This window comes from Zingiber officinale, chromosome 5B (genome assembly GCF_018446385.1).
Source record: "Zingiber officinale cultivar Zhangliang chromosome 5B, Zo_v1.1, whole genome shotgun sequence".
Classification (NCBI taxonomy): domain Eukaryota; kingdom Viridiplantae; phylum Streptophyta; class Magnoliopsida; order Zingiberales; family Zingiberaceae; genus Zingiber; species Zingiber officinale.
In genome coordinates, this window is record NC_055995.1 from 103,381,821 (window position 1) to 103,398,641 (window position 16,821).

At 35.0% G+C, this 16,821-nt stretch overlaps 1 protein-coding gene across 2 annotated transcripts; it reads right to left on the reverse strand.

The window, feature by feature from the left end:
• Nucleotides 1–466: 466 nt before the first annotated feature.
• Nucleotides 467–15,712, reverse strand: LOC121985246 (BRCT domain-containing protein At4g02110-like). 2 transcript variants are annotated; one of them, XM_042538571.1, is made up of 10 exons: nt 15,393–15,712; nt 15,210–15,299; nt 15,020–15,124; nt 14,692–14,793; nt 6,420–6,504; nt 5,151–5,217; nt 4,988–5,032; nt 2,019–4,157; nt 1,529–1,745; nt 467–1,342 (listed from the first exon to the last, which is right to left on the reverse strand). In XM_042538571.1, the coding sequence occupies exons 1-10, from the start codon at nt 15,492–15,494 to the stop codon at nt 767–769; spliced, it is 3,528 nt and encodes a 1,175-aa protein (XP_042394505.1). In that variant the 5' UTR covers nt 15,495–15,712; the 3' UTR covers nt 467–766. The 2 variants fall into 2 exon arrangements, with proteins under 2 accessions (XP_042394505.1, XP_042394506.1); XM_042538572.1 differs by lacking the exons at nt 14,692–14,793; nt 15,020–15,124; nt 15,210–15,299; nt 15,393–15,712 and having other exon boundaries at nt 5,146–5,217; nt 6,420–6,505.
• Nucleotides 15,713–16,821: the final 1,109 nt, after the last annotated feature.

Sequence of the window (16,821 nt, forward strand, 5' to 3'; positions counted from 1 at the left end):
TCTTCCTTTAGGTTGTGATTACTTGAGATGAAACAATTAACAGGAAGAGGGTAAGAAAAAGGAGAGTCAATATGAAGCTAAGAGGTTGACTGAAAGAAAAAGAGAAAAAACTAAACGATGAAAAAAAGGCACTAAATTATCTCGATTATCAATCTATCACCTTTTTTTATCAGATTTATGTTCTTTGCTGCTGCTTTAAAATCACCTGATTGCCAGTTATCGTTACAGACTCACCCTTCTCTTTGAACCGGCCCTTTGCCTTGACCCTCCAAAGCTTGTTAATCTCCCTAATTTGAGGATCTTCGTCTTTGATCCATGACTTAGTTAATGGCAGCAAGCACCATATTGTAGTCCATCAAAATAATGAACAAAAAATGGCAAACTTGGAATTCCTCCCTCCCACACAATCATATCCATACCACTAGAAAATCTTGTTAAACTAATCATTGCAAAATCTTCAATCATCTTTAGCTTCAATAGAACAGAGAAGATTCGAAAATTTAAACACTACTAATATTTTTGTCAAATGGAATAAACAGTTTCTGTGGATTACAGAGTAGCTGCCTTTTGCTCATTCTACTTATATAAACAAACAGTTGATATTTATTTAACAGTGAATTCCTAAAGATCATTCTACATCCATTAAGTCTTCGCCAGCAATCCCAACGCCAATGGTGTAAATGCAAAGACCAAGAACGAGTTGCAAAAAGACACTAGTATCCAATGTAACATTATAGAAGCGGTACTAGCTATAGGTGTAGAAGAATCACTTAGTTCTCGAGGAAAGTTTCTTTCTTTTCTGTGCAGCCTTTTTTTTCTTAGGGCTGACCTTATTGGACCAGCTGTTGCATTTGGAGCAGAACCAGTCATCCTGAGGAACAGATTCAAGTGGGGGATCACAACAGTCAATATGGGTACCAATCCCACATCCAACGGTACCAGCTTCATCTCCACAAATTAGCATAACCTCACCCCTATCGCACAAACCACAAATAGCACATCTGAGGTCATCAATTCTTTCTACTGAAGTCGATATAATATCTTCACTGATCTCCTCGGAATGGCTCAACAAGTTTGCAAAGGACTTCTCAGCCCAAACATGTGTTTTATAGAGCACATGCCTGTCAAGTGAATATCCCGGCTTGCAAATGTAATCTACCAAGTAATCAGCCGCTACACATGGGATCTCATGCCTCAAGAATTCCTGCACCCACAAGTCGACTCGTGGCATACTTGGGCTGACAATGGCATAGTCAACGCCAGAATTAAGGAAACGAGTATATGGTGGAGAGGTTGCCAGAATGGTGCCATCTCCGGCTTTTATCACGCGCTTCAGTGTATCCTGATTCAATAGAGTAAAAAAAACATACAAATAATTTTGCTCATATGTTAATGTTAAGACAGTATCACACAGTAAGCCAGATGAAAATTTGGGATGAAAAAACCAAAAAGAGATTATCTATTTTAACAAAAAAAATGGAACTTAAATAGAATTATATAACAATTAGAAGTAGATAAAATTTCCTACCAGGCTCGGTGCAATACATTCTCCATATATTAAAATCCGCATCCTATAGAGGGCACCGTGCCCTGTACGTTCCTTTAAGAGTCGCCATTTCCTCGGTGCTTCTAAGCTGATTGTACCATCTTCTGTAAGACCTTTCATGTAGTACTCAAAGGGTTCTTCATCCAAGAATTTTCCAGCCTGAACACTAGCAGTCAAATAATCCGTCTTTAGAATCCACCTGAGTTTAAGAAATCAAGAGGGAAAAGATTGAGTGTTAACAACCAAGCGGAATGTGTGAAACATTTACTTTATGACACAAACCAAAAACACCCCAGTAAATATTGGTTAAAGGCTTAAAGCCAAAACAATATAAAGTTATCCAGGGAAAAAAAATAATTATGCTAAACAGCATTATTATCTTTGGAATCAATCTAAGCATAATGAATCGACTATCAATTTGATAGCAAAATCTAAATCACCAAGCCACGAAGCACAAGAGTCGCATACATACCTTCCAGCAGAAGCTGCTGCAAAGAACTTTTCTGTCCTGCGTAATGGATCTGGAGTTATGAAGTGTGTAGCTTGATAAGACCAATGATGAGAATCCCTGCAAATCCTCCCCCTAAGTCTTTTTATCAATACCCGAAATTCTCTTCTCTGAACGCGATGACCGCTTAAAATGAACCATGCAGGATCCAAGTTAATCTTTGTAGTGCTGGGTGTTTCCATGTTGTAGCTCTTGTCTGGAGTCTTAACTATTTCTGGGTCATGTTCATTAACTGGTTTACTGCTATGAAAATTAGAAGAATTATAACTCAAGGTACCAGCTTCGTCAGGCATGTTCTCCTTTTCTGCATCAGTAATTGTTTGCTTTGAATGCACGGTTACATCCTTTTTGATACTTGAGGGTGTAGGAAAATCTGCGGCTTCTGTTCTTTCCTTTATAACCTCATTATCATAGAGTGGCTCAACAACCCTGTTCTTCAAGTTTCTGCTAATGTGCTTATCATTTGGTACCTTAGCCTTGTCATTTTTATCAGGCACAACTTTGGTATTCATGACAACTTTATCAGAATCCAGAACATTATTCTCCTTCCTGCTAGTGTTCATTTCATTAAGCTTGTATCTGCTACTGACACTCCTCTTAGCAACAACCTTTCTTCTGTGGGAACCAGACGAAATTTTGCAATCATTTCCCTCAGACCCATCAGCATTTACAGTACTAGAGGGAATTTCATTTACCAAAGATCGGTCACCGGGAGATTCGGAAGCCTGGTCTTCCTCAGACCCATCAGCATGTGCATTATTCTTCCCCACTAAATTTTGAATACCAATATTAGCAACTGCACCGTTTGAAGTTGTGGTGACAAGTTCAGGTTCTCCTGGACCTCCCAGATATGTTTCAGGCCTTTTCTCGCTGCAAAACGTTTCATCAGAATGCTTACAGGCAACCACTGAACCAAACTGGTTCCCTGTGTCATTCATTAGCTCCTGTTTGTTCTCCACTTGAATTGACCCATCATTTGAAGACAAATCTAGAAGTGCCTTTCTGGCTGACGAAGAATCAAATATATCAGTAATAGCTGTGGTTTTGGACAATTCTTCTGTTCTGTATTCCTGGTTAGATAAGGCCTGCTTTGGGCTAGAAATGCCATGGTTATTTATATTTGAAACTGAATGCGCACTGCTTGAATTTTTATGTATTACAAATTTCCCACATGATAGTGACTTTTTCTGACGGTAATGTGATTTGAACTTTGAGGCTGGAGCTTTTTTAATTGATCCATTTGAATCCATAGTACCTTCCAGAGTGTGGTTTGTATCCAAAGTCAGATGATCCTTCTCTGCCGGAGGTGTAACAAGTGCTTCTATAGCTGTCAATTTAGTGTTTGGAGATGGATTACAGGAGGAAGAATGTATGGGGAAGCTATGGCATTCTGACTTGGGAGACTTTGAGTCCCCTCTTGGCAAAGACATTGATTTCCTTTTTTGAGGTAAAGCACTAGCAATATTATTTGTTGTAACTTGAGTGGTTAAACCTTGAAGACTGGTTGGTTCATCACTAGCACTATTCCGTTCTGATGGCATTATATCAGAATCACCTTTCAAAATCTTTTCTAAAGAAAAATTCCTTGAGGGTGTAGAGATATTCACAGGTGATTTTACAGAAGTGGGATTTTCAGAAGGCTTCTTTGAAAGATTAAGAGCGCTTGATTTCATATCTGCTGCACTTGATGCTGAAACTGTTTCAGTGGGCAATGAACCAACCTCCTTAAAATCAGAAACAGTTTGGTCAAATAGTTCAATTGCAATCATAGAATCTTTTCTAACACGAGATCTGCTAGTTTGAGAAACCTCTCCTGCATTCGGATGATTTTTTTTGTTGTCACTGTTGCAACCTGACATAGATTTTCGAGAATTGTTGTTCTTGAATGATGTCATGATTGATGCACTATTTGTGACAGGATTTCCAGCATTACCATTTGGAAACTGTCCCGTAAACTGACTGGACAAATCAGAACCTCCATTACACATTGTACCTCCAAAATTAGAATGTTTTACATTATTTTGCCTCAATGAATTCTTGCTAACACCAATCTCTTCATCTGAATCCTTTGCCTCAGATTCCAAAATCTCTAATTCCCAACCGCTGTTTGAGATACAAAGTTAAAACAATCTTTCTTAACGACAAATAGAACTTTTCAAAACAATGTAAAATAAAATAGCAATAATCAGGACTAAGAAACAAAAATAAATGTTGAAACATAAAAATATAGTTTTGAAGAGGGCTTGTTTGGGGTTAAGCCCTAGCTAAAAGCTTTTGAGCAATTAAATTTGAGAATAATTCAGAATAACTTGAATCAAAAAATTAAATAAATTTACATACATAGTTCATGGTATCAGCTGATATAAATTGATCTTGTTTTAATTCCCTGCATTATGGCTAGAAGTTGTTCAGGAATGAACCAATCGGCATGAAGGAACCCAAGTCATTAAAAAATTATAACTTTAGCCAGCTCATTGTTCAAACTAAAACCACAAATAAGTGGGACAAAACAAGGAAAACAAATGAACATAGAAGGAGAAACCAATAGTTGAGAGGCAAAAGTTGAAAGAAATGAAAGGCAAACCAATATATCAATATGAAAAAAAAAATGAGAATATGCTGCTTCTATTGTAATTGTTATTTATTCTAGCCATCACATAGATCATCTGGGCCAACTATTATGATGTTTGGTTCTCACTGATATGCAAGAAAATAATCAGAATGAGATGAGGATGCTCTTGAGAGGATTAAACATGATAGTGATCATTGGGGATTAACAATACTACATATGCATATAAGATGTAGTAGGTTTATACTTTTCCGATATCAACATAAGCTTAAGCAAACCTATCTAAAACAACTAGAATAATTCAAACACATACCAATACAATAAACAAACATTGGGAAAAAAAAATTAGAAGTATTGGCCTGACCTCTTTGTATAACTATCAATTGGCAAAATTTCCCATGATCTTAAGCTGGAAGAGAATGCACATAAAATAACAATCAGATTTTGTTTTCCGTTTCCTGCAGCTAGTAGTTAATATGGAAAAACAAAATTCCATGGAAACAAAGGAAGAATTAGTCTAACTTTACCAATCCTCTAGCCATCGATGATTGACAAGTTTGATCTTCACCTTCTTAGCAAGCTCATATTTCTCACCTAAAAGTCATTAAAGCATATATTTGGATAAAGCGTCATAATTCTGAGAGAGAGAGAGAGATTTCATCTTTTTAATCTAAAAACACAAAATAAAACATCTAAATTTGCTGCAGATTAAGGTTGCATTTAGGTTATGAAAATTTTATGATTATTTGTTTTTGTCCTCAATTTCTAGAAAATAGTTTTTCCCAAAAATGGAAAAAAACTGTTCTCAAGAAATTGGAATGGGAAATGAAAATTATGAAAAATTTCTCTATAATTCATATTCATTTTTTTTAATTTCACCTAGCTTCCTAGAATTATATCTTTTTGACAATGTCAAGAACTAAGAAAAATTATTATTCTTCAATAATGACAAATTTTATGAACAGTGACTGAACATATTGTCTATTGTGCATTTCATTATTGTCTTCAATTAAAAACTTACCGGGATAATCTATTTCAGAAGTATGAAAACAACAAGATGATTATCGGCAAGGACAACAACATACATGACTCACCATAGCTTGATATCGATGTGTTGTTCTAGCATTCACAAATGAATAAATGTAAGAGATAACATTACATTTAGTTTATAACATGAAAATTGAAGCATATACTATTTTCTATCCTCTAGTTTCCAATATTTCAACAGCAATTCCATTTGTATGTTATATCATGTATAACTATCTTAGTTAATTTTTCTTGGTAATTTTTATTCTCTTCAAATAAGTGTGATCCACTCTATGCATATTGAAATTGATTAAAAAATATAATAAATACAAAATACACATTTTGAAATCATGGAAAAAATTCAATGAAATACTCATAATTTCCATTTTTTTGTTTCACTTTTTCAAAAACATTTTGCCTTTTTGGAAATTAATTTTCAGAAATTGAGAACAAAAAACAAAAAATTTAGCAATTAACAAACCGAACGCAACCTAATGTTTCATGTAGTGCTCATTTGTATATACAATAATGTATTGAGGAATTTGACACGTTTAAGATATAGCCCAATCAACAATATCCTTTCTGCATAGATCATTAAATATACAATATATCATAATGCAAAATCAAGAAAGACGCATGTATAGGCAGTCAAATCTCTGATTATAAATTATTATGGTCACACAATAACAAATAAATGCAACTATATACAAATGTAACACAAAATCATTAAGAATTTTGTATGTAGAATGCTTAAGACAAGTGATACTAACCTTCAAATTTATAGCAAATAAGATGTGTAACTTGATTCGCTATTAACGACTTGGAGAATTTTGCCCCCATTAAGGATGCCATTTTCTACAATATATAGGGAAACAGGAGGAATAAAGTTGATCAGTAATATCTACCAATAAATAGATGTCGTGGTGTGAGGAAAAAACTTAACAATATTAAATTCATTCCCATGAATAACTATGATCAGCAAATATTGATTGTTTGAGGATATATGGAGTAGGAATCTAAAACTAGGTGGTAAAGAATTGTAGAAGGTAGTAGAAACTTAGGCATCACATCTAAGAAATGCTTGGCATCATACAGTACGGAGATTGCATCACACAATTTGGAAAATTTCTTAAAAACTCACTTTCTTTATTCCAGCAGTACATCAAAGCATATTTATAGGTTGACAGGCTTTTAACATAGAAAACATAAAGGACTCATAAATATACTTTGATGGAACTCTTGACTAATTAAAAAATCTTCTAATTGAAGCTTCAATTTTCCAAACTTTGGTTGTCAAACATTGGAATTGTTGGAGTTTATGGCTGACTCTTCAACTTTGCAACTTTGGCCTTTACATCATTTCCAAAATAAGACTCATCATTATCTAAAATATGCCAAATTAAAATTTGAGCTTTAGAATTTTTATGTCTGCTCTTATAGACTATAAGAGGAGACTGCCACTTGTCTTCATCATCCCTCCCAATTGAGAAAAACTACCCCCTAGGCAAGTTAAAAGCATGAAATCTTTCATAAAGATCTTGATTCAGCTATCAGAATTCATCATCAATAATCCATGTGTATTCAAAAAGGGTTTGTGTCTTCCATTTGACAATATACTTCTGATAACCACATGCCTTTCCATGTGCATTCAAAAAAGGGTCATGCCTTCTATTTGACTATATAATTTTGATAACCACCTTCCTTTGCTAGCACTATCTAATAATCAGTTACATATTCAATTTCTTTTTTAAATGTTTGAACTGATGGCAGGTGAGCATTAAATTTATTATATGTCATAATATCTTCATGTTTAGAATATAAGGTGAGATCCTTAATGTTGAAGATGTTAATACCCATGTCTTGTGGTAAATCAAGGGCATAAGCATTGAGCTCTTTTTCTTTAGGATTTTATAGGGAGTAGCATTCCTTGAATGAAGTTTCCTATAAACCATTTTTGGATATTATTCTAATTCATACAAACCATAATCATATCACCTTTTTCAAATTCTACAAAATTTCTTTCCAGATCGGCACGTGTCTTATATCTTTTATTGCTAATAGCAATCTTTCACCTGGCATCATCATGTGCATCTTGTATGTGCTTGCTAAAAGTATCAGCTCTAGCACTTTGTCTTGCCACCAATGGTTAAGAAACCAAATCAATTGGCCTTTTAGGAAGCGTACATGTAATAGTTTCAAATGGACTGTATAGTGGACCTATTCACAGAATTATTATGTGCAAATTCAACCATAGGAAGAGTTTGATCCCATGAGGTATCATGCTCTCCAACCAAGCAACGAAAAAAGTTTCCCAAACTAAAGCTTTTGTTGACAACCTATGTTCTAACCATCTGTTTGAGAGTTGGAAGAAGAAACTTCAATTTCATATTATCATTTTCAACAAGGTTTGTGAACTTTACATTTTAGTCAAAGAAAAATTGCAAAACATCAAGACAATCAAACTTAGCAATGTGAACAACATTTACAATTTTTGAACATAAGATATAATGTGTCATTTTTTAAAAGCGATGCGCTACCACAAATATTGAGTCATGTCGTCCAATGGTTCTAAGTAAATCAAGCATGAAATTCATACTAATATCCTACCCTGGTTTGTGGCATATACAAACCTATATTTTTCCTTCTTCCTTTAGATAAGTGCCATTTGTGACAGCAAGAAACAATCTTAGCCATATCTTTTTTGAGGCTAAGCCAATAAAAAGTGATCTTCGACTATTGTAATAGTTTTATCCTCTCCAAAATGACACATAATCCTTCCAACATATAATTCCCATTTCACTTGCTCACAAAGAGAAATATTTGACAAAGAAAGTGTGGTTCCCTTTAAGAGATAATTATTATGCATTAAAAAATATAAGAATTCTTAAGTTGTCCAACAAACAAGCTAACAAATATATTACTAAAATCATTGCCCAAAAGGTAGTAGATCAAACCCCACCACTTATACAGCTATAAAAGAAAAATATATATCATTCTGTTGAGTGCATCAACTGCCTTGTTGTCAACAGAGTGCATCAGTTGCCTTGTTTTCAAGGTATATTCTTGAAAGGAGATTCATTTCCCATGTCGATTATTTTAAGAATTGATGTATTAAAGAGCTTAATGATCAGAATATACAACAACCTTTTGTCACTAATAGCGCAAAGATTGAACTACTACGTAAAATTCTTTGCTATTTGTGGAATACCATTGTTTTGCCTCATTCATCTTTTCACTAAAAAATGCAATAGGATGTCTTTCTTGACTCAATGCGTCTCCAATTCCAACATTAGATACATCACATGTCACTTCAAAAACCTTGATAAATCTAGTCGTCGAAGCATTGGTGTTTCAACAAATCATTTCCTTCTTAAAAAGCTTGTTAAACTATGTTGATTCAAGCACACCAATCTTTCTTCATACAATCAATTATAAGAGTCATAATAGTGGTGAATTTTTTGATAAATCACTAGTAAAATGTTTTTAGGCCATGAAAGCTTCTAACTTCTTGTAGTGTTCTAGGCATCGATCATCCTTTGATGGCTTTTACCTTGTCTGGGTATGCCTCTAATTCTTCAGACAACTACAAAACTCAAGAATACCACAAATGAAATCGTGAAAGAGCATTTCTTTTAATTTATGTGGAGCTTCTTTCTGCAAAGAGTTCTCATAACTTGTTAAGATGACCTTTTCTACTCTTGCTATAAATTAAGATATCATCAAAATAAACAACAACCAAACCTTTTCTCACTAGGTGGGGTCAGTTGTATGAACCATTTTACGCCATTAAGCTCTATCTCCTACTATATCATCATCTATATTTAAATAAATTTTATCTTGCTTTATTGTTACTAACCAAGTCTTTTTTGATCTTCCTCTTCCTCGTTTGATATGCATGTTTATCATAGTTTCACATCGCCTAACTGGAACATTTATTGATTATCTAAGTACATGTCCATACCATCTTAAACGTATCTCTCGAAGTTTTTTCTCAATAGATGCAACTCCGACTTTTTCTCTAATGCTCTCATTTCTTATTTTATTCATCCTCGAATGTTCACACATCCACCTTAACATCCTCATCTCTACAACTCTCATCTTCTGCTTATGTACTCGAGTCATAGCCCAACATTCAACTCTAAATAACATAGCAGGTCTAACTGTGATTTTATAGAACTTACCATTAAATTTAAGAAGTACTTTACTGTCACATAACACTCGACGCTCCCTTCTATTTCAACATCCTGCTTGTATTCTATGTAAAACATCTCTCTTTACTCTAGTCATTATATCCTCGTACATATCCTTAATTATTTCAATATATATTACGCTAACACCTCTCTTTTCTAGAATTCTCCATATAATTTCTCTTGGAACTCTATCATAATTTTTTCTAAGTCAATAAATACAATCTTGTTTTTGCTATATTTTTCAATTAGTTGTTTAAGAAGATGTATAGCTTCTAGTGTCGACCTTCCAGGTATGAACCCAAATTAATTTTCAATCACTATGATCTCCTTCCTTAATCTTTTTTCTATTACTTTTTCCCAAAGTTTCATAGTATGACTCATTAGTTTAATACCCCTATAGTTTGCACAATTCTGTACGTCTCTTTTATAAGGAAACTAGAGTACTTATCCTCCATTGATCAAACATTTTTTTTGTTTTTAATATCATGTTGAATAATTTTGTAAGTCATTCAATACCTTGTTTCCCTAAGCACTTCCATACCTCTATCGGAATATCATCTGATCCAATAACTTTTCCATTGTACATCTCATTTAAAGTTTGTTTTACTTCTAAAATTTGAATTCTACTATAAAAATTAAAATTTCTATACTCATTTGACCTACTTAAATTACTTAAGTTAAGTTGATCACCTAAACCTTTATTAAAAAGTTGATGAAAATATCTTTTCCACCGCTCTTTTATTTCTCCATCGTTTACTAATACCCTATTGCATTCATCCTTAATACATTTTATTTGATTAAGATCTCTTATTTTCCTTTCTCTCACTTTAGCTATTCTATAAATGTCTCTTTCCCCATCTTTTATATTCAATTTTTGATATAATCATTCAAAAGTTTCATTTTTTGATTCACTCATTACTTTCTTGGCTTCTTTCTTGACTATTGTATATTTTTTTAAGTTTTCCTCGTTCTTACAAATATATAATTCCTTATAAGCTATTCGTTTTTCTTTCACTTTCTCTTGTATTTTCTCATTCCACCACCAAGATTCCTTACTTAGTGGTGCATGTCCCTTTGACTCACTGAGTATACTCTTAGCTACTATTTTCAACTTTGATACCATCTTATCCCATATTATGTTAAAGTCATCGTATATTTCACCTAATGCTTATACTTCTACCTTCTCCTTAAATATATTTTGTTTCTCATCCTTTAACTCTCATCACTTAATTCTAGGAATCATATATATTTTCTTTCTATTGATACTATGTTTAAGGTGTATATCTAATACTACTAACCTATGTTGGATAGTTAAGCTTTCTCCAACGATAACTTTGCAATCTTTATAAATCTTTCTATCCTTTTTCCTAACCAACAAGAAATTTTCTAATAAATTGTTATAGTTCTAAATTCATAAAATATATAAATGTATTAAGAGTATTAGAAAGGCAAAAAAAATCACAAGTCATTCATAAAGACCATCTTTAGTTTTAAAAGTTGTCTTATATTCATCTCCAAGCATTATGTGCACTTGATGATACTTAAAATCCTAACAACATATCCAACATATCATCAAGATAGGGAATTCAAAATCAATATTTAATGATGATCATATTGATCATATGACTGTCAATACATATGTACCAACTATAATCTTCTTTTGGCATCGACAATGTAGGGATAGCACATGGACTTAGACTTTCACAAATTCAACTCTTAGATAGCAGTTCATCTACTTGGCTTTTCAATTCTACATGACCACTTGGAGTCAGTCAATAGACTAGTAGATTGGGCAATTGTGAACCTAGAATAAAGTTAGCAGTAAGTTAAATTTTATACATCAATGGAAGGTTAATAGATAATTCTTCTAGAGCGACATTAGAAAAACTCAATAACATAGTGATTTATGGGAGAACTAAGGAAACTTTGGTAGTAATTACTTCCTTCACTTCTTTGATTACAAGGTCATGTATTTAGGAGGGAATTGTTTTTGCCCTCTCATTGGAAATTTTTCTTATTCAAAATGTGAAGAGAATTTGTATTACTAGCAACAATGTTTGCCTTCTTTTGCTACTATTTATTCATTTTAGCAATCCACATTGGTTTCCATAACACTTTCTTATTAACAAACATAAAAGTATATGTATTATTCTTGCCACAATGATGCACATATTGATCATATTACCAAGGTCTTGCAAGAAATATGAGCTACTTTCATAGGGATAATGTCACACCAAATAGACATTATAATTTTCATAAAGAGAAACAAAACAACATTGTGTTTACCTAAATAGAGGTATTATCTATCCATCCGACCTAATAAAGTTGTTGATGTGGTTGCTTAGGAAGCTTGAGGCGCTCCACCATAAATGTTAAAACAATGTTCATGCAACTTGTGTGCTTGATTCCCACAACAATCCAACATCTTAAAATTAAATGTTCACGTTCAATCTTCACCATGACTTCAGAGTAGTAAGAACACACGTAATTACAAGTGTCAAATAAATGTCTTCATCTTCTTCTAAATCATCTTCATATAAATTTCATAATCAAAAGAGATTTTTTTTCTTGATTTTTTTTTTTGGCATCATGTTCATGCTCCACTCATGTATATTCATTTTAACACAATTCTAAGTCATGTGGCTTGGTTATTGACACTTGAAACATTTGTTGCCTTGTTTTTAAATTTAGGTGGTTTACAGGTCCTCTACAATTAAATGAGTTGACAGATACTTCTCTTGTTTACTAGTTGATTTCAAAGATCCTTTTGTTCATCGATCCAACTGTTGGAACTCCAAGCTTCTTACCAAATAAATACTGCAAGTATTCCATATCTAATGTGATTTGAAAAGCTTGTTCCAAAATGTAAAGTGATTATCTTAACAATGCTCTTTTGATTTAGCACCTCAATCTAGCCTAATCTTGCAATAATTTGTCTGGAATCTTCAGCAATTTCACTTATCTTTAATTTGCATATATTCAACTAGAGACAAGTTGCTCTGCATTAAACTAATCAATTGATCGCATAGATTATCATAATAACTTATTGGCAGATACTTCCCTTATAATTTAGCCTTCATCTCCTATCATATGTTGATTGATGATTGTCCCATTCTCCTTATGTTTGCTTCAACATCAATCCATCATATTTTTGCTAAACCTATAAGCTTCATTCAAGCAAACCCTACTCTCTAATCATATGTTATGTCATACCAATCAAAACAATCTTTTATTACCACAAGCCAATTAGCAAATAAAATGTGATCCACTTTCCTTTTGAAATTTGACACCTCAATTCAAACTTTCTCTGTGATATCACAATAGCATCTTGATAATTGCTCTATGCCATAAGAAATCTTCTAGACCACTTAGAGAAAAGATTGTTGTGTTGAAGTGTTGGAAACCCTTTTTGAATCAAGTTGTTGTTTGCTTGAGATATTTCTCCTTACTCCCCTTAAACTTGATCACTTTTAGACTAAGAAATCAGGGCTTCAACACCATTAAGGTGAATTTGCATGCCAATAAGCTGTTCCATCATGCAACTGAATATCTCATCTTATTGACTATCAATCAGCTTTTCTCTAAAACTCTTGAATCTAGTAGACATTAGTTTAGCTTTGATATCAAATACGATGCAACACAAGAGGAGAGTTTGATTGTTTGAGGGCATGTGGAGTAGGAATCTAAAATTAAGTGGCAAAGAACTATAGGAAGATAGTAGGAACTTAAGCATCATACCTAAGAAATCCTAAGCATCACATCATAAGGAAATTAGATAACACAGTCCAAAAAAATTCTTAAAAACTCAATTTCTATTGTATATTCCAGCATACAGTAAAACATAAAAAAATAAGACTCATAAATATACTTTAGCTGAACTCTTAACTAAATTAAAGCTTGTTTTTTAATTTGAAGTTTCAGTTTCCCAAACTTTAACCGTCAAACATTGAAATTGATGGAATTTATGGCAAACTTTGACTTTCAAATGTTGAAACTATTAGACTATACAACATTTCTAAAATAGGCTTATCTCCAAAGTATGTCAATTGAAAATTGGGCTTTATGATCTTTATTTCTGCTCTTATAGACTTTATAAAAAGCCTACTTCTTGTCTCCATCACATTAACTCAAGTATGGCTAACCAAAAAGCTTGAAGTCTACTGTAAGAGTAATCAAACATCAAAAAATAATGAATTCCTAGATGATGCATGAATAAGTGCACCTTGAGATGTGTTTTATTGAAGAAATAGCAAATAATATAAACAATTATCTATAAATGTAGTAAATGTATTAAACGTAAACAATTATTAATAATCCCCATGGGTTATACAAGGAAAAAATGTTAAAACTCTTGCAATATTCTAAAAGCTAACCAAATTAATCTTTCATACTGATGAGACATTAAATCAAGATACTACTTTAGCTTAAGCTAGACCAAAGGAAATATTTTTATTAGCAGAAAGATTGAATGAATCAGATCTTATATGAAATCATTAAGGAGTAGAATATCTGAAGTGTAAGAAAATATATCTATTTATAATTTTGTACATATATTTTCCAGTGAAATTCACTTTGAAAGTCATGTTACCTATGGTACTCAATAATCAGAAGAGCAGTTCAAGGTCATCAATTTGAAACTAAACAAACAAATTTAATATAAAACAATTTTAAAATATTTTAGTTAACAATAAGAATGATAACTTTTCCCATGACAATTACCTAGCAGAAGTGTCATGTTTTTACATCACAACATGACCCGTAGTTCATAAAACACCCAAAACATTTTAAAAAGAGAGAGAGAGAGATTTCTTTTAAAGACGCATCAAATGGATGGGAAAACCAAAACTTTTACCATGATATCTTCTCGTTCTTGCTTTTGATATCCTGTTAAACAAATGTGCAAATATTTACTTCCTGGTATTCCACTCAGATCCTTTACAGGCATGTATATTATCTGCAGGAAATGCCACAATCTTCAATAAGGACTGATTTCTCAGAAGGATATTCGTGATGGAGCATAATGGAAATCAAACAGGTGCTTAATTTCTCAAATGACTTATAGCTTTCTCTATCATTTTTCTTTAAATTTCTTGAAACCACACATATCTACACTAACTAAAGGACAATAAATGCAAGCTCATAAAACTCGACCAAAAAAAAAAAAAAAACTCAGAACTGACCCTGTTAGCATCACCCATAATTTCATGTTGCAAACTATCATCAACCCACAATTCATTCACCAGTATTTTCCCATCCTTCCGAGCAGTAATGCATACAGGATCATCCTACACGCAATATTCCTTCAGCGTTCAACTTCTTTAATTTTCAATCCAACAATACAACTCATATCAGTAGAAGTACAAGACTTACAAAAACGCGACGGCAAACAATCACATGCGTGCAGCTCTGATCGTACTGACCCGCATCTATTCCTCCTCTTCGCACGAGCTCAGAGCGACACTGTAACAGATCAAGAAAAAGGGCAAACAGGGATCAAACAGCCAAATTCGCGCAACGCGAGTGGGGAAAAATAATAGTCGAGAAGGGACGGACCTGAGCTTCGGATACCGAATCAAACCCAAAGAGGACGAAACGAACGCCGAAGAAGGTCTTGTCCGGGCTGCTCGAACTGGTAGCTCCGCGCGATTGATGCATTTGGAAGGCTAGCCCTAGTGCGAGAAGTGGAGAGAAGGGTGGGTAGGGCTGGAGGATGAAGTGCTTGGGATAGGAAGGATCGAACAAGGCACGGATGGTATGGGTAGATGAGGGGATCGGGCGGTTCCTTGTGGCGGAAGGAGGAATCTGAAAGAGGCAGGTCTTTTGGGGTTTCGTTGTTTGCCTGCGACACTTCTGTAGGATGCACTGGAGATTTGAGTCGCGTTGTTTACTTTGGGAGGAAATGGGAGGAAACAAGAGAGCGGGGCGGGAGAAAAGAGGCGCGTTGCAAAAATTAAATGGACACTTGCGCCGAGTCACGTGCTGATATGTGCTCGTCGGGTCAGTTGGTGTTCCCGGGCCGACCGGTCTTTGGGCCTAGCCTAAACTGGCGATGTTAGGGCTGGTAATGTCTAAATTTGTTTGATGAGATAATCAATTTGAGTCGAACCAATTAAATTATTAAAATAATTATTTGAGTCGATCCCAACGCCTTTGCTCGCCTGATGACGGATTACGACGAGAACCCGCGTCAGCAGTTGGCGGACCGCCGCCATCGCAATCCACTTGGACGCTGCCAGGCTGGCGCGCCGGAGGACCGCTTCACTTCCCTCCCCAAAGGCACCCTCTTCTCCATCGTCTCCTTCCTCACCATCAAGCAGTGCGTCGCCGTCGCCCTCTGCTCCCACTTCCGCCGCCACCTCCTCTCCCTCATCCGGTCATCCCCCGACGCGGCACATTCTGCTTCGACGTCGGGGGCTCTCTGGCGGCGATATCCCCAACAGTTCACCTTCCCCTCGCGTGCCCTGCTACGCCAATGCCTCATCATCTTCCACGAATTCGTCACCGATTTCCCCAAACGCCTCAAACCGCTGCTCGACGAAGACCTCGTCGCGGCGGGAGTTCAAGACCTCATCCTCGAAGCCTCCAGGCTCCAGCAACAGATGGTTCATTCTCAGCGCCATGCAACTCGGTGTCTTCAGCATCAAGTCTGCGAGGAGTCTCCCCTCGCTCAAATCCCGATGACGAATTACTACGATACCGGTCCCCTTCGTCCTTACCCTGCACCACTCAGTTCCCTCAAAATCGAATTTTGTGTGCTTCACGTCGAGACTCTGTAATTCATCCGTTGCTACGATCTCGATCGCGGTATAGACAAACTAAGCATCCACTCCGCCTCCATCGAGAGCGTCTGGTCCTATTCGCCTCGAGTCCCTGCGACCGTACGCCATCAACGTTCACGCCCCAAACCTCAAGTATCTAGTCGTGCGTTATTCAACTGTCCAAGCTGGTCATCCGTGTTGGAGACAGTCTAGCGCGCTATTAC

Coding starts and splice junctions, on each gene's coding strand:
- LOC121985246 (XM_042538571.1), bottom strand. CDS start 15,494: ATGCATCAATCGCGCGGAGCTACCAGTTCGAGCAGCCCGGACAAGACC. Junction 6,505..14,691: donor AAGAACGAGAAGATATCATG/GTAAAAGTTTTG, acceptor TATATATTGTAG/AAAATGGCATCCTTAATGGG. Junction 5,033..5,150: donor CATCGATGGCTAGAGGATTG/GTAAAGTTAGAC, acceptor ATTCTCTTCCAG/CTTAAGATCATGGGAAATTT.